Source organism: Astatotilapia calliptera, chromosome 22 (genome assembly GCF_900246225.1).
Source record: "Astatotilapia calliptera chromosome 22, fAstCal1.2, whole genome shotgun sequence".
Taxonomy (NCBI): domain Eukaryota; kingdom Metazoa; phylum Chordata; class Actinopteri; order Cichliformes; family Cichlidae; genus Astatotilapia; species Astatotilapia calliptera.
Genome location: NC_039322.1, coordinates 5,901,095 through 5,926,438, shown reverse-complemented (window position 1 = coordinate 5,926,438; position 25,344 = coordinate 5,901,095). Strand labels below are relative to the sequence as shown.

General features: G+C 41.5%; 1 protein-coding gene across 2 annotated transcripts in view; it reads right to left on the bottom strand.

The window, feature by feature from the left end:
- The window catches only part of LOC113014734 (POU domain, class 2, transcription factor 2-like), an 81,461-nt gene extending 57,308 nt beyond the window's left edge, over nt 1–24,153 (bottom strand). The window contains exon 1 of one of the 2 annotated variants that reach the window (XM_026156448.1): nt 23,882–24,153. Coding sequence is in view for 1 of the 2 variants with exons in the window: in XM_026156447.1 (XP_026012232.1) it covers nt 7,050–7,149 (100 nt within the window). In the remaining variant the exon portion in view is untranslated. Of the gene's footprint in view, nt 1–7,049; nt 8,405–23,881 lie in introns of those variants that run through there. The other variant, XM_026156447.1, reaches the window with a different exon arrangement.
- Between the last annotated feature and the right edge of the window lie 1,191 nt (nt 24,154–25,344).

Here is a 25,344-nt window from a genome sequence, read left to right as displayed (position 1 = left end):
TGGTGCAAGAAGTGACCGTTGTTGCAAAAGGAATGAGCGTGGTGTTTTGAGCTAATGCTAAAAAGAAAATGCTCGAATTTCACTAAACAAACATGGGCCAGGCAAATGGTTAAACACAGTTTTTACCAGGTAATTGCATCCAAAAAGACACAAATTAGCTGATTTAATGTCACATCTGATATAAAACCAAAATCGCATCATTAAGCAAGCTGTAAACATTCTTATTTCTGCTTTAAAGTTTTGGCATTTTAAACTGGACTCCTTTTTGGATCCAGCCTCCAGCGGCCATTAGAGAGACTGCAGTTTTGGTAGGTCCATGGTTGTTTGTTGCTTGGCTGACATGTAAAAATTAAGGTATGTTAATTTGTTCATTTTTGATTTTTTAACATCAGTGAAAATGCAAAGAGAACACTAAACAGGCTGGGCTTACACTTTAAGAGTTTCAAGTATGTATGAAAACGTCTGTCTGTGGAACAAACACTGAGAAACAACAACAGTGTCACAGTGTGCAGGCGGTTCAAGTAAAGCAATTAACCTGACAAAATGTGCTAATTGATATATAACACGGCCCTATGTTAATGAAAGACTATGTGGTCATAAATGTTGTTGTTTGTAAAAGAAAGGAATTAAATGCTATACTCATTAAAGAATCAACATATTTGACTAGCTGATTGCTTCCACGGGTCCAGTTGTAGTCCAAAAATTCCCCTCAAATTTTTAATTGTAATTTTTTTTATACAAAAAAAATCAACTGAAACTGAACTGATAATCTATGATGGATTTATTTTAATATATAATAATAATGGATTGGATTTATATAGCGCTTTACAATGCCACTATTCATTCACTCTCACATTCACACACTGGTGGAGGCAAGCTACGGTTGTAGCCACAGCTGCCCTGGGGCAGACTGACAGAAGTGAGGCTGCCATATCGCGCCATCGGCCCATCTGGCCAACACCAGTAGGCGGTAGGGTAAAGTGTCTTGCCCAAGGACACAACGACCAGGACAGAGAGCCCGGGGATCGAACCGGCGACCTTCCGGTTACAGATACGCTTCCCAACCCCCTGAGCCACGGTCGCCCCAAATTTGGGTGCCTTGAAAAGCGCTATATAAATCCAATCCATTATTATTATTATTATTATTATTATTATTATTATTATTATAATAATAATAATAATAATATATTAAAATAAAAACTGTATTCACTGACAGGATTAGTCTACCTGCTGCAGATACCCTTTAATGAAGCTGCCTGTTTAGGACAAGTGAGGTGTCTGTTTCTCAAACTCCAGACTCTGATGTCTTTTCTTGGTGTCCACTTACACTGGGTCCTCCTACTTCTTTTCTCTCTGGCTGGAGCCAGTATGAACTGTTCTGTGAAGGGAGTAACACAAACTGTTGTATGACATCTTCACTTTGCAGAAGGCATTTAAGACCGCTAACCTGATGTAAATGTAAAATTTCAACAGGGATGATGATTTCTGAAATTGGGTGTCTCTGCGTCTAACCAGACATTAATGAATTATTAATTTAATGCTATACTTTCAACAACCAATGTGGGTTTTTTATTTATAGCTCAAACATTTTGAAACGACCTCAGGCTTTTGAGCAGTGGTGCAAATAAAACGACTCATAAACAGCCAAACAAAAAATATGTGTCACTGACAACCTCTTTGATATGCATGTCACGTACTTACTTTAATATTTGGATGCATTTGAATGAAGCGGATACATCGTCACATGCAGTTTGTGTGTGTGTGTGTGTGTGTGTGTACGTACAGAGCTCAGTGTGGGGGTGAGGCAGCTTAACGCAATAAAGCATGTTGTATTGACATCTGTGTTGTGTCTATTGATTCCCCATTATGGAGCTAACAAACCCGCCTGGACGCTTTGTCATTCGCAATCACGTTAGCACCGGGACTCGCCAACAACGCTGCCCCTTTTAAAATCTGATCCATACGCACGCGGACACACACATGCAGACGCCGCTTCCTCGCATTCCCACACATCTGTGGCAGCTGTTCGTGTCAATACACACAGATCCACCCGCAACCACAAATTCTCATGCACACACATCAACAGTCTCCACTCACAAATGGGGTGGCGAGAGAGCAGTCAATGCTGGCTAATCAATAGCGGTGGAAGGTTAAAACCACTCACACAATGGGCAGCTATGAGCTTCTTGTGGTTTTCAGATAAACCAGACATGCCGGAAAGATCCATAACTGACCTCAACGTGCAATTATTGAATCGTCTACCTGTCTGCCTGCTCACACACAGATCTGGTAGCTTTATGCACACACACACACACACACACACACACCCACCCACGTGTTCAAATTATATAAATTCCAGCTGGCATGCATTTCCTCCTCATTGAATAAACTCAAATATATACAGATATACGTTGTAACCAGCTTCACTTAGAGTTCATTCACAAATTAAAAAAAACACACGTTTGAACGTTGCATCTACCTGAGCAAAAATCACATCTTTCTCCCACAAACACACAAGCTTTGTTATCCATAATCGCACAAACGTGTGCTCCACAAACACAGAAAGCCAATTAATCTGAACACAGGGGCCTCAATTTGATGTGGCCCAGACTTCACAACCCCCTCCTGGGCTCCACGAGGTGAAGATCCTGGGTGTGAGAGGAGGTAGTTATCAAACAGCACGCAGCACCCTGTGTGTGTGTGTGTGTGTGTGTGTGTGTGTGTGTGTGTGTGTGTGTGTGTGTGTGTGTGTGTGTGTGTGGGATATGCACTTTGAAATAAAGTTTCTCTGCACTGTGGCTGAACAATACAATACTAATGCAATGTTTACTTATTTCTTAAGTATGCACCGTTTTACAGGTAATTTATAACCATCACAAGCTTTTTCTTCTCGTTTGCTTTCCTTTGTTGTATTTTTAATGCCACTTGCACAGATATTTTTAGACAGCTTTTTTTGTTTGATCGTGAATCATCATGACTTTACGTATGTGTTGCGGGGTAATCTAAATAGAAAAGCGCGTCTGAACACGCTGAACTAGAGACTAAAAAGAACACTGTGCTGAATAACTACACCTGGAATAAGAGGCCTCTCACAGTAGCCAACATAAATAAACCATCCCTCTCAATCCAGACATGTGCCTCCTCTCTGTGAATTTGACAGCTCTCAGTTTTATATGGGCCACAGTGGCCCTGGAGGATTTTACAGCAGTGTACATAAAATAAAAGAGCATTTAGATTTCCTTTGTTGTGGTGCAGAGGAGGGACAGAGCAGAGGCAGCTACAGGTCCCTTTCCGCCCTCACTGCCCTCTGAAAACACACACACACACACACACCGCTGCAGAGACCGGGCTGCACAAAAAAGAAGGTTTTAAGTCTTTGCGGCAAAGATGTGAAGCTGAAAAAGAGCCAAGAAACACTAGTCTCCACTCTTCAACTGTGGATGATCTGAATGCTTCTCTGGGTGTATTAATGGCTGGAAAGTAAAGAACTCAAAGATGTGATGTGGTTTATGACCACACTGATGAGATGTCAGAGTTCATCCTCATTACTGCCCCATGCACAAGTTCCCCAAACTAACACAAGCAGCGAGAAATCTGAGCTACTACAACAATCGCATTCAGAGCTCACATCTATACTATGTTATCTATTTTTAATTAATTCACAACACTGGATCCTGAAAACAACTCAGGAAGAATGAAAATACACAACACAGCATTCCTGGCGAAATAACTCTGTGAATGCGAAGTAATTCTACGGGTCAACAATATGATAGGAGTTTCTAAAAGGCAGAAAAGGCTTAATGTAATAAAAGGGTTTCATTACTAAAAGCACACGAGCTGTAAAGCCAGCGGTTTTCTGTATACTTCACGAGTTATAGGATCCACTCACTGTAATAATGTTTGCATTCATACAGCCGCAGTGTGAATAGGCTGGGATAGAGTCAGATTTCAGGGTGATGCATTTCCAAACAATATCTGAATTGATAGCGGGAGATTCCAGGGACTTAAAGGCACTAAAACTCAAGCCAGATTTCTTTAATAGATAGCAATCATGAAAGTAGCCCAACCCATCGGTTTCTCCAAGGCTGGAACCATTTACTGCACTTAAAAATGTATTTAATAAAGTACAACATTACAAATATAAAGAAAACATTATCAAGCTCAGATGACAAATTTAATCCAGTGACCAATTTAAAGGTGTGCGACTGCAGTGATGTGTCTGTGGCCCCGCTCAGCTGAGGCCAGCGGTCTCAACACTGTAGCGTTTAAGAGTCGAGCTGACAAAAAACCCATAAGCCCTTGGTTTAGATCCACTGTAGAGCCACTGTCTGCAAGCGTCTGCTGTTTAGGACCACTCTCTCGCTCCTTCTCCACTGAACCTCACTCACCTCGTCTTAGACTTTCGACACTCCTGTCTTTGCTCCCACTAACGCAAACACACACAGGTGTGTGCGTGCTCACACATTTACAGGTGCACGGAGTGGTACAGATGCACGCCTTGGTCAGATCACAGAAAGAAGGGGAGAGCGAGAGAAAGGCAGAGAACTGTGGGTAACAGACTTAGCTAAAGTGGCTTATGGGGCCCAGGCAAACCACACTGGGCAAATCCAATTCAACAACTCCCCCCCGTCCATAGGGAACAAGACACAGGAAGAGAGGGATAGACGGGGAGAGGGGAAAAAGGGAGCGAGAGGAAGACGGGAGAGTTTGCATTTTACAGAAAAGGCTTTTGTGTCAAGTCAACACTTCACAGAAATGAGAAAGACAATGAGGAACAGAGGATTCAGAGTTTCTTTCTCTCCAGAGATTAAAGATGAAAGATGGAGAAAAGCGGAGAAATAACAGGGGAAAGGAGGGATGAGTGCTGCCCTTTGCTCTCCTACCTACTTTACTTCCCTCGTGTGTATCGGCTGCTTATCGCACCAACATGTTTAAATAAAAAAAAGCAGCCAGTACAAGAACTCTGACCCTTTCATTTTCTCCCATGTGGAAAATACACCATGCAGACTGAGCTGCTGAGGAACTGCTGCCTCACTCCTACCCTCGTTATTCTGTTTTTCACCTATTCACTCCTAATTTACTTCCTCATTTAATAATCCACATTCAGTCACGGCCATTTAATTATCCCTTTGACACCACAGTGTCGTTGCTAACACAGAATCTTCCATTCTGGCTTATTTCTCTCCAAAGCATTAAACTCCTTTTCCCACTCTCACTAATTCATTCTTTTATTGCTTTTATTCATTCAATTCAATGACTCTTTCACCTGTTAATTCACTGATACTTTAACCCTCGCATCTATTTATTATTCATTTATGCACCCACTCATTCTGTTATTCATTCAATCATTCATTTGGCCCCTTGCTCCCAGTGTGCACTTCTCCTCCCTATTCCCCCATCAGGTCTTTTACTTTAATTTCTTAAAGGATCAACTTAAAAAAAAGGAAAAAAAAAAAGACCCCTCCCCCGAAACAGAAGCTCGGTGGTTATATGTCGCCTGTCAAAGCCGCCAGAAGCAGTTGAGGTTTCATTAAAAACCACAACCGTTTTTCTCCTCCTGACACCTACTTAAGGTGATAGCCTGAATTATCCCTGCACGGCTCGGCACGGCTCAGCATACACACCTAACCCCATCTGTCTTTTTAAATTTCCGGCTGGATGGATGGGAGGTGGGACAGAGGAGCCACTGGCACTGTCACCCTCCAGGAATCCTGCTCAAACACACACCTCAGTGCACACACTCGTGTTTCTGTGACCAACACGTCACAAAGTTTTACCCAGGAGGTGGCAGGAAAGGGAGAACTTTGAACAACCTATCTAAAAACCAAATGTAACGACAAAATTAAGACATTCAGCTGATTTGTTAACACTGTAATTTTACATTTAGATTTATAAAGCACAGCACATCACAGATTTTTATATTCAAACAAAGAAAGCTAATCCAGAGAAGTGCATTGTCAATATTGATCACACTGCAATATTATAGTGATCATGATTTATTAAAGCAGAGCATTAAAGCATCACAAGGTCATCATAAAAACCAAGTATTGACTGACAATCCCACCGATTAATCCCGAAGATTAAAAGAATATTAAAAGAAAATCAGTCCTTAATTAAATTATTCTGATTTTTTAATATATGGATTTCAATTTCAGTCTCTTGAAAACGCCACCATTTCCCCTCTCACATCATCACCTGTGTTGGCAAAGTTTCTCCCTCAGCCAACTTAACTGTACTCCTGTTTTCCCAATGTGGCCTCCTGTCAGGGATCAATACAATCTGATCGATAGATGACCATGAATATTCCCCACAAACCTAGCCAAGTTAGACCGAAGGAGAGGAGCAGAGAGGAGACAGATGGGATGGAGGCTGAGATGGATGGATTGCCATGGATGAAAGAGGAAAAGATAAGGAGAGAGTGTGGCGCCTCAGAGAGACTGTGATGGATGCTAATGGCCCCTATATTCATGCATCCAATTTGGGGTGTGTTTTTACATTTTTGGATTTACATGCAAGTAAGTATTGCGAGTTAAACTGGTCGTTTTCCCTCTTTTCGTGAGGATATAATGACAAATAATAAAAATACACATTTTTTATGATATTTAGTCCTCAAATATTCCTTGACAAAAATCACTTGCTTGTGTAATTTCAAAGAAATCCCAAATGTCTTGAAATATTTAATACTGAGAGTCTGATCTGCTTTTTCTACTTTTAAATAAATAAATGATATTTTTGTTTCTTAAAGAATTTCATTTTGCGTCTACAGTGGTTATGGAGTGCATTTTGCATCTTTCACATATGGAAAATGAAGTTTGTGGGTTGTATGTTGCATCATCGGTTTACACGCGTGTATTTTATTTAAGTTTATTTTGGGTGTTTGAGAAACCTGAGGTGAAACTGGAAACATAAAATGATGCGTAAAGACTTTTTAAAAATCTAGATTTAGCAGGTTAAAAAAAAAAAAAAAAATTATATAAACTATGAACAACTGTGATTCTTTGCGTATAGGTACACAGTAGTGGGAATGGGACCGGGGAGAGGTGTCTTACCGGGACTGGACCGCGGAGCCAGCGAGGACTTGAGTCTCCAGGCGCTGAAGTCGGACGCTGTTCTCTGAAAGACGAAGGGGACCGGCAGGGGGACAAACATGGTCCTCTGTCGACCTGGGGGTCGTTGTTTTTATTTTAGTCTCACTTTTTTTTTCTTCTCCTATTCGTGGTCCTGTCGTCGTTCTTTGGCTTTTCTTCGTATGATCTCCAGGTTTGTGGACAGCCGTTTGTAAGGATGCTGGGACGGCTTGAAAAAAGGAGATTAAGGATTTGGCTTTTTTCTTCTTCTGTGAATCGATTCTGTGTCTCTCTGGATTCACATTTCTCTACTTCTGGATTTTGTACAGCTGTGGTAACCAGATGGATACTCTGTTCCTCTGACTTGAGTCTTCTTGAACTGATCTAGTCCGGCACACACACGAACACGCAGCGATGTGCTGGGCGCGCAGCAAAGACTGTTTGGCTTTGGGAGAACAAATAAAGCTACCAGTGGTTATCCATACAGGCTAATACAAGCTGAGGGTGACTGGCCATTTGGTGATATCTGCTATCATTGCACCCATGTGAATCCGGTGCAGTCGGTGCTCGTCACTCAGATACTCTCTACAGGATGCAACACAGGCACAATTAGACTCTCAGTGGTTCTCGGACCCAGTCTTCACCCCTCGGCCGGGTTTGCTTTGGTTTGGGTTGGGGAAAGATGGATTTTCCCTCCTGCGCTCTCATTAAAAGTCCTAAACAAACGCAGTCCACCGGCGAATCCTCGGTAAGGAAAAGGCAGAAAGCAACTGTCCGTGTAAGAGTGGAGTTGCTGCTTTTTGGTTCTCCTAAAGATTTGGTTAATAGCTGGCTGATCTGCTGAAGAAAACACGCACGCAAAGCGACACTATAAAAACCGTTATTTGGTAAAAGAGAGAATTAATGAAATAATAAAGTAAGGCTACGCAGGCACCCCCGTCTGACTTTCGCTCCTCCCTCTCCTCCCCTCGCTGTTTCTCTCTCCTCTTTCTCTACCGGGGGTCACTAATTAAAGCAAAATCGATAGATAAATAAATGAATGAATCCATATTAATAAATAACTCAGTCCTCCGGCTTCCTCAACTGATGCGCAAGCGAAAGCGAGAAAAAGACGAGGAGAAAGCGTTGCCCCTTTCCTTTTACGGTGCACTGTCTATTCTTTGGCTCTGCTCCGCCATCCGCCGGTGTGTATCTCTCTCTCTCCTTCTCAGTCTTCCGTTGTGTGTATCCTCCGTGTGTGTGCGCGCGCGCGTATCAGCGTCCCTTCAGTTTATTTTGGGAACCCCGGTGGTTTCGGTCCGACACCGCGCAGCCTGAACGCACTCTGGCACGGCGAAGCGCTCTGCCCGGGAGACTGAGATATCCAGCCCCCCTTCATCTGTGTTTTTTTTTTTTACCCCTCTTCCCTCCCCTCTCTACCGCGACCCCCTTTATCCCGACACACACAGCACAAATATACACACACACATACATATACATATACACAAAGAGAAACACACAGTCCCGCCTCTGCCCCTTGGAGGCAAACATTTCTTTTCAGCGCACACTTGCAGATTTATTGGCACTTGTATGTGATCTACAAAGTAACTCGATGGTGATGAATATTACAAATACTACAAATACGCGTGGCTGTCTGAAAGATGTTTACAAGGTTTATGTAAAAAACAGCTTCTCATAAGAGCCCTGCTTTACTACTTTAAAGCCTTCCTCCACGAACGCGACGCTTTTCTTTTAGCACGTAATCTCGTACAAGGCGAGCGCTGATCGGCCAATTGATCTTCTGATTACTTCATTATAATGAAGCCAATAATCACATCATCGCCGGCCTCCGGGAAATCGATCGCCTCTTCACAATGTGCGGACATGAAATCAAAGGGGGAAGCTTTGATGTATATTTCAGCAGGTGGATCTCTCTCCCTCTCGCTTATATAGATTTAAGCGGCTCTGGTCTACGCAAGGTCACTCGCACTACTCAACTAATGCTTTTTTTTCTAGAGGTGGATAATCAAAGCCTGCACAACCACGGGTCTTAAATTAGTAATTATTTGGGGCTCGCAAAGGCTGCGTGCGTGTATGCGTAAAATGTCAGTTGAGTTGAATCTAAATTGCATGTTTTTCCTATTAAGGGTTGGCCAGAAATGTTTTATAGTTGCAGCTTTCCTGAGTGTGTGTGAGTGTGTGTGTCCGAAGAAAGGTGCCTCCCGGCCATCACCTCTCTCTTCAGTCTGCAGCAGCCGGCTGTCAAGACTCACTGCCCCAATCTGCGCTGCGCATTTACACTCAAGATTATTGCCAACATAGATTTTTTTAAATAGAAAAATCCATACGCTAAATATCGCAGTCAATAAAAGAAAATCGACCGCACCACACCTCTCTCCCTCCCTCTGCATACACTCCGAGGTGAGACTGAGCTGTTAATAAGTTATCGATCAATTATAGCCCCTCATATTTAGAAAGGCCCCCGGGCTCTTTGCCAATGCTAATGTCCATGCATGCAGGGAGAGGAAGAAACCGTCAAATAGCCCATAAACTGCCTCCTACACGGATAAAACATCATCAGAAATCTTCTGTCCTCACTTTACAGCAGCAGCACTCACTCTGCTCCTGCCAGTGCTCTGTGTTCCACTGCAGCCTGTGTCTTCACTTGCTGAAATACTACTAATGCATGAGCTGATATTTACACACCAACTGTACTCTTCTTTCTCTGCTAGAAATATAACCACATTAAAACTAATGATGGAAAACCTTATATTTCTATCTGCACTTGAACTGTCAGTACTGTGACCTTTACTGCTCCACAAGGGTTTGATGGCCTCCTTTGTCCTTGACTCAGCCACGGAATTATTCTTAATTATAGGGCAGATGCCTTACTTGCTACCTCGCTGAAAAGGTGGGGAAAGTTATAGTCTTCAGTCTTCCATCCATCCACCTCTGAAACTGGTGATGAATTTGGGTTAAAAAAAACCCCAAAAACTTCCCTGTCAGCCTGGAATCAGCTCCAAACCATCTTTTGGAGTTGCTGAATCCATTTAAGGTCAGTTTAAGTGACTTTAAGTAACTTCAGGCTGAAAATGTTACCCTGAACATTACTGCTCCTTTTTTTTAACCCACAGAAATTGACTTACTCTGTCATGTGTATATATTTTTTTGTACTTTACTCATATTTACATATTCATATTTTCCTTATTAAATAAAAGTAAAAAAAAAAATGCTTATGTTGCCAGCGTGACTTCACTTCAGTTCTTTCATTTCAACACTTTTTTTTCTGTCACACTTAAATCTCAGTATACTTTTTGTTCTGCTGACATTTTAGACACTTAAGCTCTTTTTATATTTTACATTTTAACTCACATTTTCAGCCTTTCACCTATCAGACACGCCCTTCCACCTTGACTCCTTTTGGGCAGTGACTACAGCATCTCCCCTTTCATATTTTTCATTATAATCCTTACTACTTATTCAGATGCTAGAGTATAAGTGCTGCGGCCTCTACCATAACTCCTCCTCCTCTAGAAAAACTACAAAGTTATGACTATTACCAGCTCCCTAAAATATCAGTGTTTTAATGTTATTAAAGCAGCCACGTCATCTGTAGTGCTGAAATCTAGTCTCTCTGTGATTTAGGACATTTCCATTACGAGCTGCTGCTTTTGATGTCATCTATGCATAGACACACGTCATGTCACAAAGGAGGGGCCCCTCCTCAGAAAAAAAGCCCACTCCCCATTGACAGATGACATCCGCGTGCCCAACGAGAGAGAGACAGAGAGAGAGACAGAGGAAAAAGAAAAGAAGCAGAGCAGCAGGAGGAGGAGGGAGAAGAGGAGCCATATAAAGAAGCGACCGGTTGTCCCTCAAGAGCCCCCCTCTCCAGATGAGGGCGAGCGCAGAGGAGCCCCGATCCAAACTCCTTCCAGACAAAAGCAATTATTTCTTGTAGAATATAGTGTGTTTTGTGCGTCCATCGCAGGAGGGGAGGGAGGTGTGAGTGGATTTGAAGGAGAGGTGAAGAATATGGCGCATGCCGGGCCTCATCAATAGCAATATGTTCTTTTCCCCCCTTCTGTAATATCTGTCCTTTTATAACTACTCACAAACCTGCTGTGGTGGTTGCTTTGTCTGACATCGTGAGCTCACGGGCCATATCAGACTTCTGATCAGTTACAGACACACAAATACACACAAACACAAAGAGACAGTCGTAAAAAAATGAACCTAAAACAGATGCTCCCTTTCAGATAAAACCTGTTGTTCCTAAATCCAGATCTGATCTGGAACTGGTGTATTACTGATATTCACGTCAGATTCATATGAAGTTACTTTATTTATAGTTTAACCTGACACATCATCATCTTATACACCTCGAAATCACGAACCGAGACAGTTTAAATATTTAAAATACACCATAAATGTCACCATCACATTTCTTGTTATTTACATAGCTCCACAATCTACATATCTTAAGACAAACCAAATAATCTGATGTGAAAACACACTTCCCACTACAAGAAGTCTGTTGCAGGATAGATCTTATTGCTCTTTATCTGTCTGCTCTGTGTGCGAGTGTGAGTGTGTGTGTGAGAGCGAGTTCATTGTTAAATGGCAGTGTCATGTTGACAAACGAGTTGGTTGAATTAAATTCTCCCTCATCAATAACAAGGGGGGGCCCAATCAATACCAGCTTACAATTATATCACCACCAAACCCTCCGCTACTGCTGTAACCACACACACACACACACACACACACACACACACACACACACACACACACACACACACACACACACACACACACACACACACACACACAAGTCACACTGACCCTTATAAACCAAGGTAGCCCTTCTCTGTTCACCGACATTATTTTTAGCTTTCGGCATTTTATCCATATTCAGCATCTCTCTCTCTTAATGCCTCTCATTCTCTGTCTATGTCTCTCTCCTTGTTCTCTCGTAGCCTGACTAAGTAATCAATGCTGACAGGTTGTCAATAGGCCAGTCCGGGCCCTGCCAATAACCGTCCTACATATCCATTATTCCTCTTAGGCTGCGGAGGACAAACAGAAAAAAGTACAACACAAAGCTGTCGATACGCCACCTTGATACGATCGTTGAGACAGATCAATGCTCTTGCTTACAGCTCATCAGCTCGTCTCGACCTCGAGCGCACTGGAAATCACAGTTAGCGTGAAACTCAGTTTGTGAATACACATTTTCTCTCACTCGAAGCGTTTCCGTGGTCTTATCTCTATAGGCTGTTCCCCCCCCCCCCCCATGTATATTCTCCTTTATTTCACGCATAATTTCATTTTGACTTTGAGGATATTTTCCCTCCTGTGAATCTGCCGGTGTTCATATTTCACACATGTTCTGCATCGTGTTTCATCCCAAACTGGTTGTAATGGATTTAAGATGTAAACCCAAGACCAGACTGAAGTAAAGGATGGAGCGAGGGGTGGGGAAGGGGCCGCAGTATCGACTTTGTGCTGTCATTCTTTATCAGGTTCCCAGACGATCCTGTATTCCACACACACAAACACACACAGGCACATTTTCTAACGTGCTGTTGTACACATAGAACAAACATATCCATATGCAAACTCACCATAACATGCAACAAAGCACACAACGGATATTCACATAAATGGAAACACACTGTAACGTGCACAAAATGCACACAGACACACACACCTCTGGTTCTTGTGCTCAAACAGCTTAGCTTAGCACAAATGCAGCATCAAGGCTTGAGGTAATGCCAATGACATGGATGGAGCTTTCGGGCCCTTGCAGCCTGCAATGTGTGTGTGTGTGTGTGTGTGTGTGTGTGTGTGTGTGTGTGTGTGTGTGTGTGTGTGTGTGTGTGTGTGTGGTGTTTATGGGTGTCTACGTGTGCCTGTTGGAGAAGCGGGGAGGGGGGTTGATAGCCTTAAACACTGAGAGGATCAGACCCAGCTCTCGTGGACACCATCGAATACGATCAAGAGGAAAAAGGGTGTGTGTGTACATAAATGATAACAAGACTTGCTTTAAAAAAAAAAAGAAGAAGACAAAACTAAAAATAAGCAGTGAAAGGTGTTTAAACACAATCCTTCAAAGCATCGTACTGCTGAAATAACATCCTACGCAACATCCGCTGTTATGATGCATTTTTAAAGCTAAATATTTTCAAAAATCCAGTAAAAACGCAAGCCGCACAAATTCACAAAAAGCCGTTTTACAATTTTGTATTTCTCGTGGCCTCACAAAAACACCCACACTCCACAGGTTTCCTCCGAGATGTGCATTTTATTCGCACAAACCTGATAATCCTTTTTCTTGTACTACATAAACACCATTGACTAAACTTGAATCCCCTTTCTCTGCGCCTTTTTACTCGCAGTTATTCTCTACATGCCTCGGTCTCTCTCTCTTCCACACACACACACACGTTCAGTCATACACAGATACACAGACATGTTCATGCTCGGCCTGTGCGGTGTTCATGGAGAGAAAGAGAGACAGACACCGAGAGTGTGTGGATGTGTGTGGGTAGATTTAGAAGTGGGGATCAATGAGAAATGTAGAAATCAATGCACTTAGCAGTGGGAAATCAATGGGGCCTAATCGGGATGCCAATGGCACAAGTCAAAACAATTAAGAAGGAAGAAAAATGTTTAACAACCCCTCAGCCCCGCCCCACCCCGATGCTTACACAGAGGCTGAGGAGAGATGGAGGGAGCGGAGGGAAGAGAGAAGAAGAAAGGGCTGAAGCAATACAAGGGATGTTGAGAATGTCAAGAGGAGGATCACAGCGATGTTTGGATGTGCTCGTGGATCAACAGAATTAAATGTGTTTACCTTGTGAACTGCGGGGAAAAGTTGCAGGTTTGATTTTACATCGCTTCATCTTTCAGCTCACTTTAAAGCCTTTTCTGCTTACAATGAAGATCAACAAGGCGAAAAAGAACCAAAATAAAGACATAATTAGAAGAATTTTGTCTTATTTTTAATTATGGAAAAAAAAAACATTCAGCTAAGTGTACCAACAGGAATTAAATCTTTTGTTTTTATTCAGGAGAATCGAGCCATCATCAATCTGTTTGTAACAAACTGTGGTGGGAGCAGCTAAGCAACATAACCCAGACGCTGTTCTCGTCAGGCATTTACGGCTCTTTCAGGAGGATATTTGGATATCTCAGGACCAGATGGGAGAATGCATCTCATTCATAAATTAACCCAAACTCACGAATGAGACCGTAATATACTTTGAAGAGGAACTCACTTTCCTGTTCTGCAGAAGTTCATCATGTACAAAATAAGAGACATTTAAATAGTTGGAGAACATTTTTCTCTGATATTTATTTCCTGTACCTGCCCGGTTATTGAAGTCACTGCAATGAGCAAAACACTAAACCTCCTTATTAAGCCTTTCAAAAATGCAACTGTGGGCTCTTTTACAAAAGCTACTGTCAGTCGAGCTACAATTAAACCTGGATAAGGAGAGGCGAACCCTTATCAAAAACAGGAGGTGCTGCCAGGTATAGTTTGTTATTGTGTAGTTGACAGTACTCCACCTTCGGTCCCTAAATGCCAGCTTTCATGACCAGGGTTCAATCCACTAAAAGCACAGTTTTCACTTGCAATGCACTGCCCTCTTAACATCCGGCTGTGCTAGCTGTGGACAGAGTGTTGCACCGTGTCGCTTCACAGAGCTGAGCCTAATGCGGCCCAATGGATGCAAAACCATCCATCTCGTGCTATTTTGTGTGAACCTTTCCAAGTCCGTGATGTAGGAAAAGCCCTGTTTGCTGAGCCTCTGTCTGTGCCAGGAAATGTTTAAATGTTGAAGGAGGCCCATTTAGAAAAGTCCATGTCTGTCTATTATTGAGCTGAGGTGTATCTGCTGATGATATTACCACAAATTAAATAGAAAAATGAACAAATTAAAGTTTCACTTTAACCTTACTCTTTGTGCACGGTCCTTCCAACCACAGCACCTGCATTACTTTTTAAACTGGGAATTGGCTGAATGGCAACACGCTAATGAAAATGTAGGAGGTTCAAGGTCATAATTTGTTTAAACCAGGACACAATTTCTCTAGTTTTCTGTGGTTTTACACCACCACATTATATTGATACTCAAATCAAACAATTAACCTATGATTGAAGTGCAGGCGTTCAGCTTTATTCATCAGGTTTTCCACAAATTTGGCACCAAATGTTTAGGAACTGCAGCCATTTTTATACATAGCTTCCTATTTTTAGAGGCTCAAATTTAAGTGAACAAACTCACATGATTTCAAATGTAAACACTGTTTCACGCCACAGTCTACTGTAACATTCATGATTTTAAATGGATTACAACCATCTTCTCTGTAAAAACGTAACCCGACAAAAGCTTTACAGTCACTTTTCAAGTCTTTGAGACGTGAAAGATTTTGGGAGAAGTATCACTTGAATGCACAGATACAGATGAAAGGATGTGAAAGTATTGGCAAACACAGAGCAGGTAGAGAGGGGTGAGATGACTCCTACAACTTGTGAAGTCTATCAATAAAAAAATATTTCAGTCTTCACAAAAAATAAATAAAAAAAATTGATTGATGGAGATGATACCACAACATGACACAAATACACCCAGTAGCACACTGAAAAAGAGAGCAAAAGAGTGTGGATAGGTGGAAGAACCAGAGCCACAGAGAGACTCTATCTGAAGGCATGGTAAGGCTGCATGCTGTAGGACTGCAGCTGCATTGGTTTGGCGTGCACGGTATGTGGAGGTGGTAGTGGGGTTGATCTGGGGCCAATCAATAACGGCAGGCTCTCTTACGACCCCCGAGTTCCTCCTGGCTTGGCTGGCAGGCTGGAAATCAATGGGCCGGGCCAATAACTCAGGATGGTGTGTGGATTAGTGAACTGTCAACTAATCAGAGAGTTACTGAATCTGACACCACAGCTATTAACCTATCGATATGACACTTGGCACTGACACACACTCGCACACATGGAGATATATGTATTGATGAACACGCAGAGAAACACGTATGTGAATGCCCGAAGGTGGCTTGCACGCGTCTGTACACCAGCACATACGTGGAACACACTATCATACGCATTTTCTTGTAGATTTACAGTAAACAACATGTACGCTCATGGATTCTGGGACACTGCGAGTGCTCATGTGTGTGTTCTTAGCGGTTACTTTGCTGCACAAATAAACATGAATGAAGATGTATTAGCCTTTGCCTATAGCACCCCTCTAAAGCTTTACATCATGCAACAGGCAATAAATATTTTACAAGAAGCAATGTTGCTATAACACATATAAATGCTTATCAATAATACTAGTGTAAACAATTCATCATGCAGGCATCCATAGGGACATATGTAATAAATAAATAAAGGACAGTATAATTATTTTTCCTTAGTTTCTCTTGAAATAGTAAGAAAGTTTTCTCTGACAGTTTATAACTGTTAACAGATATTTTAGGCTTTCATTATTTTCTACCACACACAGTGTCAAAGACAGTTTTTTCTACTCTTGGATAGAAACAGTAGAAAAAACTCTGAATATCCTAATATGGTCACCCGAGGAACCCAAACTCAGTAATATAAGTCTAGGAACAGCGGTACCAGCACATGCTATTCTACCATTGTGTCTATGAGGGGCAGCCAATCAGAAGAAAGTTGGCTTTAAAACATAAACAAAAACTCTGGAAATGATCATGCAAGGCCCCATTTAAGCACTTACATTGCACAAAAGTGCCAAAAAAGGGGGACAGCAATAAAGTGTTATCAAAAAATATCTAAAAAGAAGCGATTACTTTTATCCATTTTGACTTAAATGTGCTAAATGCACATTTTCAAACTTTAAACAGCGTGTCATCACCCTGAACCATCTGAATCAAAAGCTATTTTTTTCAAAGTAATGGGCACTTAAATTTTAAAATATATGACTGAATGCAAACTTTTACATAAAAAAAAAAAACGTAGGTCTTCACAGGTGCTCAGTGTATGCACATTTAGACGAGTCCATATGTCCATACATAGTTAAACTCATCCCAAACTTTTGCGAGCAGGTCTGGAGTCACTGTTGTTGTTGTGCTACCTACAGACAACCACATGAAGCTCACAAATCCCCTCTTTCTAACAGTATATGTTTCAATCATTACCGGTGAGAACATCTGGATTTTAAGCACTAACTGGATTTTGATACAACCAATATTTTTAAACTTGAAATAGTAATATTTACAATTCAAAAACTCTGCAGCTTCCAGAAAGTTCATCTTAAGAGACGTCTGCTGGCTCTAGAAGCAAATAAAAATAAACCAAATAAAATTAACTTCTAAGGTAATAACAAAATATATCCATCTACCTCTAAATTGGACCCTTTTTTGCTTTCAGAATGACCTTAACTATTCCTGACACGAATTCAACAAAGTGCTACAAACATTCTTCTGAGATTCTGCTCCATGCTGACATGATAGCATCACACAGCTGCTGCAGATTTAAAGAACACATTCATGGTGCGAATCTCCAATTCCACCAAATCCCAAAGGTGCTCTCTTACATTGAGATCTGGTGTCTATGGAGGCCATTTAAGAACAGCAAACTCACTGTTGTGTTCATGAAAATATGGGGTTATCCTGGCAGGTTATGCTGTGTGGCATGAATAAGGCACGGCGGGACCACGGAGCGACGTTCAGAGCCAACTTTATTTGATTCACGTCACACCACACCACCACCAACCCCTGAGTCCCCGTGTTTTAACACGGCGGGCGTGATTGCGGATGCCGTGCAGGTGCGTCCGCACGGCCCCGCAGACCACGCCCCACCACATGCTGCTAGAAACAGCCATCAGAAGATGGGTAGATACACTGGGTACACTGCGGTCATAAAGAGATGAACATGGACTGCAACAATACTGAGGTGTTTAAATGATAATTACAGTTGGTACTAAGGGGTGAGGGGACCAAAGTATCCCAATAAAATATCTCTTATATCATTAAACCACCAGCAGCCTGAACTGTTGATACGAGGCTGGATGGATTGATGCTATGCTAAATTCTAACCCTACTGTCTGAATGCTGCAGCAGAAATCAAGACCCATTAGACCCATCCTGTTCTTTGCTGACACGGCAGCCAGTGTGGCTTTCTGCTTCTGTACTCCATCTGCGTCATCGTTTAATGTGGTGTGCATCCAGAGATGCTTTTGTGCATACCTTGGTTGTAACAAAATGAAAAAGTGTGTTACTGTTGCCTTCCTATGTGCTCTGACCTCTAACACCAACAAGGCATTTCCCCCCCAGAGACCTAATGCTCACTGGATATTTTCTCTTTCTCAGACTGCAAGCCATAAAGATGGCCATGTGGACATATCCCAGTAGATCATCAGCTTCTGAAATACTCGGAGCAGCCCATCTGGCACCCTAACGCCCAGGACAGGTCACTGATCTATCGCAGGGTAACAAGGACGGACAAATAACCATTCACACTCACAGTCACACCTATGGGCAAATTAGAATCACCAGTTTACCTATCCACCGAATCACTTAATTCATAAAAAGAAAATAAATCAAATACAACTGATCTCTTTTTCAGGAACTCTCTTGGAACATACATATAAAATACACACAATAAAAATCCTACAGTCATGGTTAATTTAAGGCTAATTTGAAAACAGCCATCATTCAGTTTTATTACATGTACTGTGTGGGCGCTGAGGCTTTGACCCTTGACCTCCAGGGAAGTGACGCTATGAATGTTGCTGAACCAGAAATTTGACACATATGTTACATCCACTGCACCTCTGGATATCTCTTTGGCGTGTCTAAGGTCTGCTTCCTGCATACTAAATTGTTTATTAAGATCAATTTACCCCAACCTGCAGGAAAAAAATTCTCAGAAAGTGTCCCCGTGTGTGGGTCCTTTTAAAGACCTCTTTCAACTTACACTTCCACAGACCAAAGACCTAAATCCTAAAAACCTCTGTCAGTGTATAAAGGTGAGTAATCTCCATTATTCAAGTAAAAATAACAGGAAAAAACAGGGTAAGCTGGCTTTGCTGAGGGAGAACTCTCCTTTTATCCACAATTTTTATCCAAATTCCTCTGTGCATCTTTTAATATGCACACTCTGATCTTTTCATATTCTCATGTCCCTCTCGTGTGGAAGTAAAGGCTTATTTTGTGTCAAGGGTGCTGGTTCATTTTACATTATTCCCTTCTTTTCTTCCGCCCTTTCTTACTTTTTTGTGGAAAGGGGGGAGCAAAAGGAGATTATTTTGGGGGGTAATTCCATTGAAATCGCTCTGAAATAACTTGACTTGGCATGTGCCTATACAAGGCTCCACAAAAGGCTCCGGGAACACTATTCAGTAATGGGCTAAAGCAAGAGAAGAACCAGGACAAAAAGCCTGTGTGTGTGTGTGTGTGTGTGTGTGTGTGTGTGTGTGTGTGTGTGTGTGTGTGTGTGTGTGTGTGTGTGTGTGTGTGTGTGTGTTACAAGAGCAGCTGAAATGAGGGAGAAGAGAGAGAACAAAATCACCTGAGAAAAAAATAAGACAGCTTGCAAGAGGGAAAAAGTGCTGAACAGAAAGAAGAAGAGGCAACAGCAGTTTTAATATCCTTGAAAATTATTTGATAAATGTAAAAATTTAAATCCCAAATTAATATTAAAAAATTGTCCAGGTTACACATTAGATTAATTATAATAGGGTTCTGGTTTAATTTAAGGGTTTTAGTTTCTGCGTAAAGACCCTGCTCCAGTTAAACCATATATTGAGCAATTTTTCATGTTTAAGCATGGCAAGTGTATTTCCCAGGAGATCTGGATAAAACCGAGAAAACAAAACAGACGCAATAACCACACAAGTAACAAGGAGGGGGGAAAAAGCAAGAAATGAACAAAAAAAAGAAAAAAAGGAGTGGTTGAAGGGCTCCGAAATCAGAGGATTGGTTGGGGGCAGGCTGGAACCGCACTGCTGTCTAACGATAAGAGCCGCAGAAAGAAAGAGAGAGCGAGTCTGGGGCTAAAAGAAAGAGGAATAGAGGCAGGTTACAGCATTACAGCCACCAAGAGAAAGGCAAGGGCGGAGGTGGATGAGGAGGGGGCACGGGGAGGGGTGAGAGTGGGCCTCCCACACACTCCGGATTAGGAAACATATGCAGTGGAGTAGCGAGGGATTAAAGGGTGAATGAGAGCTGGAAGAAGGGAAAGAATGCTTTTTGGGGAGGAAAGGAGGGGTGAAGGGGAGGGATGGAAACACAAGTGCTCGGCCAGGCGTATTTCCACCCTGCTTTTATCCTACATCCCCTCGTCTACCACCCCCCCTCCGCCTCCTCCCACCTACTCACCTTCATCTTTGAACCTCTGGGATGACGAGATTGGTGTGCAAGAACTTGGAGAGAGACATGGAAGGAGGCAGCTTACTGGCACCATCCTTTGGGTGTAGTTATTCTCTGCAAATACCATGAGCACTTTAGATGTCATTAATTTATAAAAACTTTATTCCATTTATTAATCTCAAAAGATTAATAAAAAGGTCCAAACACTTGATCAAGAGATCTGCCGTTCTTTTTGCATTTAAGATTTCAAGTTTAGAAACACACTTGAAAAGCACATTTCCTCAAAATTATTTTGGTTTCCCAGTTTTGGGCATTTCGGCTGTAGAGAGATGTGGGCCCGCTCTTGATTATAATGGACCTAGATGACACTCACTTTGTGCTGTTCAAATCATCGAAAAACGCATTTGAAAATCTCAGAGTCCCCTAACCAGGTAACTCAAAGAAAAAAAAATCCACAAATCTTATTGCAAGAGGAGTTTCATGCTGGAATTATTACTTTTTCTACTGAACTACACCCACCCAGGCAGAGTGGAAATAGGTAACATTACAGCTGTGCTGAGGGGGGTGCAATACACGTTTAGATGCTGCCACAATGTCATGAACACAAGCCTCTCGCGGTGCGTATTCACACTTCCTCCAGTGCAGTGACACAGTGAGCAGGTGCACAAAAAACTGCCCAAAAGGGTGTTGGATTACTTTGAGTAACCAGGTCATCGTTTCAGGAAGGGGACACCTATCCTCAGTTTTTTTACGGTGTATTTTTTGGTACTTTGAGTACCACATGGAAGATGCCATGAAGCCCCACTACACTGAAGAGAAAGCATTCGACTCTGCAGCCAGCATCTTCAAAACAGCGCAGCTCGAACCTATACAGTGTAGATGGATAAGTAACACTACGTAACTATTAACTAAAATATGTATTATTGTGGGGTGAACTTTCCCTCCGCAGACTGTTTTCCTACCATATTAAATATTTGATTTTTGTAGAAAATAACACAAAAACATGTTAAAAAATGTATGCACCAGACTCAAGGTAAATAAGGATAAATTATTTACATTACTCTTACTATAGTGACATATTCAATCTGTTTGTGCAGCATGTTAGAAGAAACATGATGTAAAATGGACACAGCGCACTTCTAAAAGAAAGATAAGTTTTAAATTTACTTTTAGAGATGACTAAAACGTAAATTCTAGGAATTTATTGACATCTCTGTAAATTTGACCATGTACTCGACTATGTGCAACTTGCTGCAAGTGCAGTATCTACAAGCCTGTGTGTGCTGTATTTGTGTGTGTGTGTGTTCATTTGGGGGGGGGGGGGGGGTCACATGAGTCAAGGTCAGGTGATAATTTGCCAGAAAGCTGCAGTGAGATGCGGGGATGGAGGGACGGAGGAGCAGAAGGACAGGAGGAGAAAGTAAAAGAAAAATGAAATGATGGTGAAGGAAGAGGAAAAGCTGCAGCTGCAACTATCCACCAATCTGTCATTGTTTTTCTTTAACCAGCTTCCCTCTACTTGTCCTTTGCTTTGTCTCTAATTTGTCATCCTTTCTCAGTTCATCTACTTCTTGTCTCAATATCACGCCTCTCGGCTCCGAATGAGAAAATCCAAGTTTAAGATGCGGACAGGATTTCGTACTCGGACACAAACTAACACGAAATAACATTTTTCTCATCTTCAAATCACAAATATCTTCAAATTTGTTAACCTCTCATCCACGGCCATCTGCGACAATCACACACAGACGCAGACACACTTCAATTTTTATGTTCACCATTTGGCAATAATTCACATGTTTCTCTCCTTATCGTCCACCCTCCCTTTCTACTCTCACACTTACACCCATACACACACAGACACACACACTCCTGATCCAGGGAGGTCAACCTTTGGTGGATGAGGTCAGGTGTCTGGGATGAAGTTGACCTTTGACCTTCAGGGTGCAATCGCCTGCTTCCATCCTAACCAGCTGGACAAAGAGCCAGCCATATAATTCTGTTATGTGTGTGTGTGTGTAGTGCTGTATGCTGTATCTATATTTTTTCTATGTGATTGGATTATTTGTCTGCGCTTTAATGCTTCCTCTCATGTTTCCGTGCATCCATTACTGAAGAATTGGATTTACCTCCTGAGTTTCAAGCGACCGGGGTCTCACCGGTTGTTACCGTCGCTGAATAACAAAACAATATTGATCGGGTCGGGGTCGTCCATTGACGAAGCCCGACTGAAGCGTTTTCCACAAACACTCATCACTTCCTGTCTTCGTCCCTATTTGGGGTTAATATCTCATTAACGGCTATTATCTCCACGCCAGTCGCCAAGGAAACAGGCATCAGGACAGGAGCTGACATTTCCCCGCAGGATCACACAGGCAGCGACCAGATTATTGGAAATCAATCCGAGGGAGTTACTGTTTCCCTGACCTCCCATGCTTCAGTTGCAGTATTTATTGAGGAACACTGATCAAATGACGACTATTATGAGGTTCACACAGATGTCAATAAACACAATGATGAGAGTCAATATGCAATGACTGTGATGATGGCTGAGGTTCATAAATCAGACATTACCCAGAATACTGTGTGACATCAGGAGAAAGCAGCTTGTTATCTGGATTTTAGATTTAACTGTTTACTTCAAGCTGATTGCAAGAATTTCTCATACAGTATAAGAGACACAAATATTTATTGATGTTATCAGTCAATATGAAATTAATTAATTTTAAACCTTCCACAGAGATGACAGGGAAACCAGAGGGTGGAAGAAGAGGGGGCGTCTGTATGTGAGGGGCTTTTCTTTCTTATCAGTCACTGGGCAGTCCTGATCCTTATTTTCCACGGAGCAATGAGGAAATATTATTTAACAGCCTGCAGTCACAGCTCAGCGACACTTCACTGCCACCATATTTTCATACTTTCTCAGTTCCTTCACAAATATTTCACGTGTTTATCTGCATTTAACCATCAGTAGACCTACATTATGTACAATACAGTCACAATATGAAATTCCTCATAGGGACATTAGACAATTTGCTTTTTCTTTTTTTTTTTTTTGGAGCATGCCTTCTTAATAATTTGACTTATTTGATAATTGTTGTGTTTAAACCTGCTACTGGCATGGTTCAGTATGGCTGGAACCACCATGTTTTTCACAAGTGAACATAAAAATACGATTTGGCTTTTAAAAAAGCTTTAAAAGGCCTCGTGAAGCCTTAACATCAGGCTATTAGCCACAATAAAACCGGGACTATTTCAAGTGCCGTGAGGCTAAAGGAAGGATTTAGCCTGCACCAATAAACCACCTAATTATGCCAAGTCTTCTCCTCACACCGAGTGTGTTTGGGCAGGTAGGTAACAGAGAGACTGACACTAATGTTTTGGTGTAAACTTTAAAATTTCGGGGAAATTTTCCAGTAAATTTACCTGATAAACAGGTGGCTGGAAAGCTAAGGGCTAATTTAAATATCAATGCGCAGAATACTCACCTGTGTGTCCGCGACGCTGTTCCTACAGGCGGAGGGATATCTTCTAAGCGTTGCAACTCCACGTCTCCCAGTTCGTTTGTATACCTCTTCATAATTTACTGTATTTTCTAAAGGAAAAACAGTCGCTTAAACCTCCACGTGACACTTGTCTATATTTTAAAACGAGCCGGCTCCTCTGGTGCTGGCAGCGGCTGATGAGCTGCAGTAACGGTGGAGTGGCTAGCTGACCTTTGACCCGGGGGTCAGAGCGGCTGCGGCTCTGGGGCCCGCAGTGACAGACGCTCCCTGCAAATTGATGAAAAAGGCAATAGCTTTTATAATAAAAATAAAGAACCGCCAGCACCACATAATCACATAATGGCTCCTGCGCCCTTATTGATGTTTTAAACAGGTTTCCTGTAAGTAAGAGTTTATCAAGAGTCTCTCAGGATGTCTTGGATTTCCAGATTTGTCTGCACAATTTATGCAAACAGCTGTTTTACGATTCAAGCGCGGTTACTTTTTTTTTCTTCCATAAATAAAATCTATAAACACCAAATAAATAATATTCTTTTTCTCCAGTTTGTCAATATAGCCCAATTAAGGCCTTCACTTATCAGGAACCAGACAACCGAATGTCGAGTTTAAATGTTTATTTCGATATTATTCTTTATAAAAAAAATAAAAATAATAGTAAATGTTCAGAATTTGGAGTGGGAATTATAAAGGTTGTGTTTGGTGCCAGGGGGATGTGTGGCCCTCCAGATATAAAATTGTTATTATTCATCAATTTAAATGAAAGTGTCGCAGTGTAGATGGAAAATCGATCGATGACAAATGGACATTAAAAAAGTCTGGGCGATTTCAAAGAGGATTAAAAACAACAATCAGATCAGTTACTATATATCTTTAACTTTGTTTGCAAAGCCATATCCAAATGCATAATATTTGAATACATTTCAATTAAGCAAAGAAAAAATGACGATCATAAAATGAGACACGCCTGTCTGGTTGTTTTGTAGAACGACATTTGATTTATTTTTAAAATCATTTAGTCAAGATTTTAATTTCGTTTTCTTACACTTATCTGCTTTAAATAAAAAATTATTTATTCTAAAAATATTTCTCTAATTTAGACTTTTTGTTTTTCAGTGAGAAATATTTAACCTCGCTTCCGTTCTTCCGGTGAACCTGGCAGGCCATTTACATCCAATGCATAAAACAGACTTTAGCGAAATCTAAGGAAATAAGTGCAGACTAAATAAATATTGTGTGCAGCATTAATATCCTGGATTTATCGTCACAGATTATGGCCTTCTTCTCTTTTTCTGTTGAGTGAAGCTTATTTGCATATAAGCAAATACTTCGGAATTTTGCGCACAAGATTGAGCTTCTTCTTTTCGTTTCAACTCGACAAAGTAGCGCACAAATTGCCCCAAACAAACATAATAGCTATTTTAAATTTCCATTTTTAGGTAAATTTG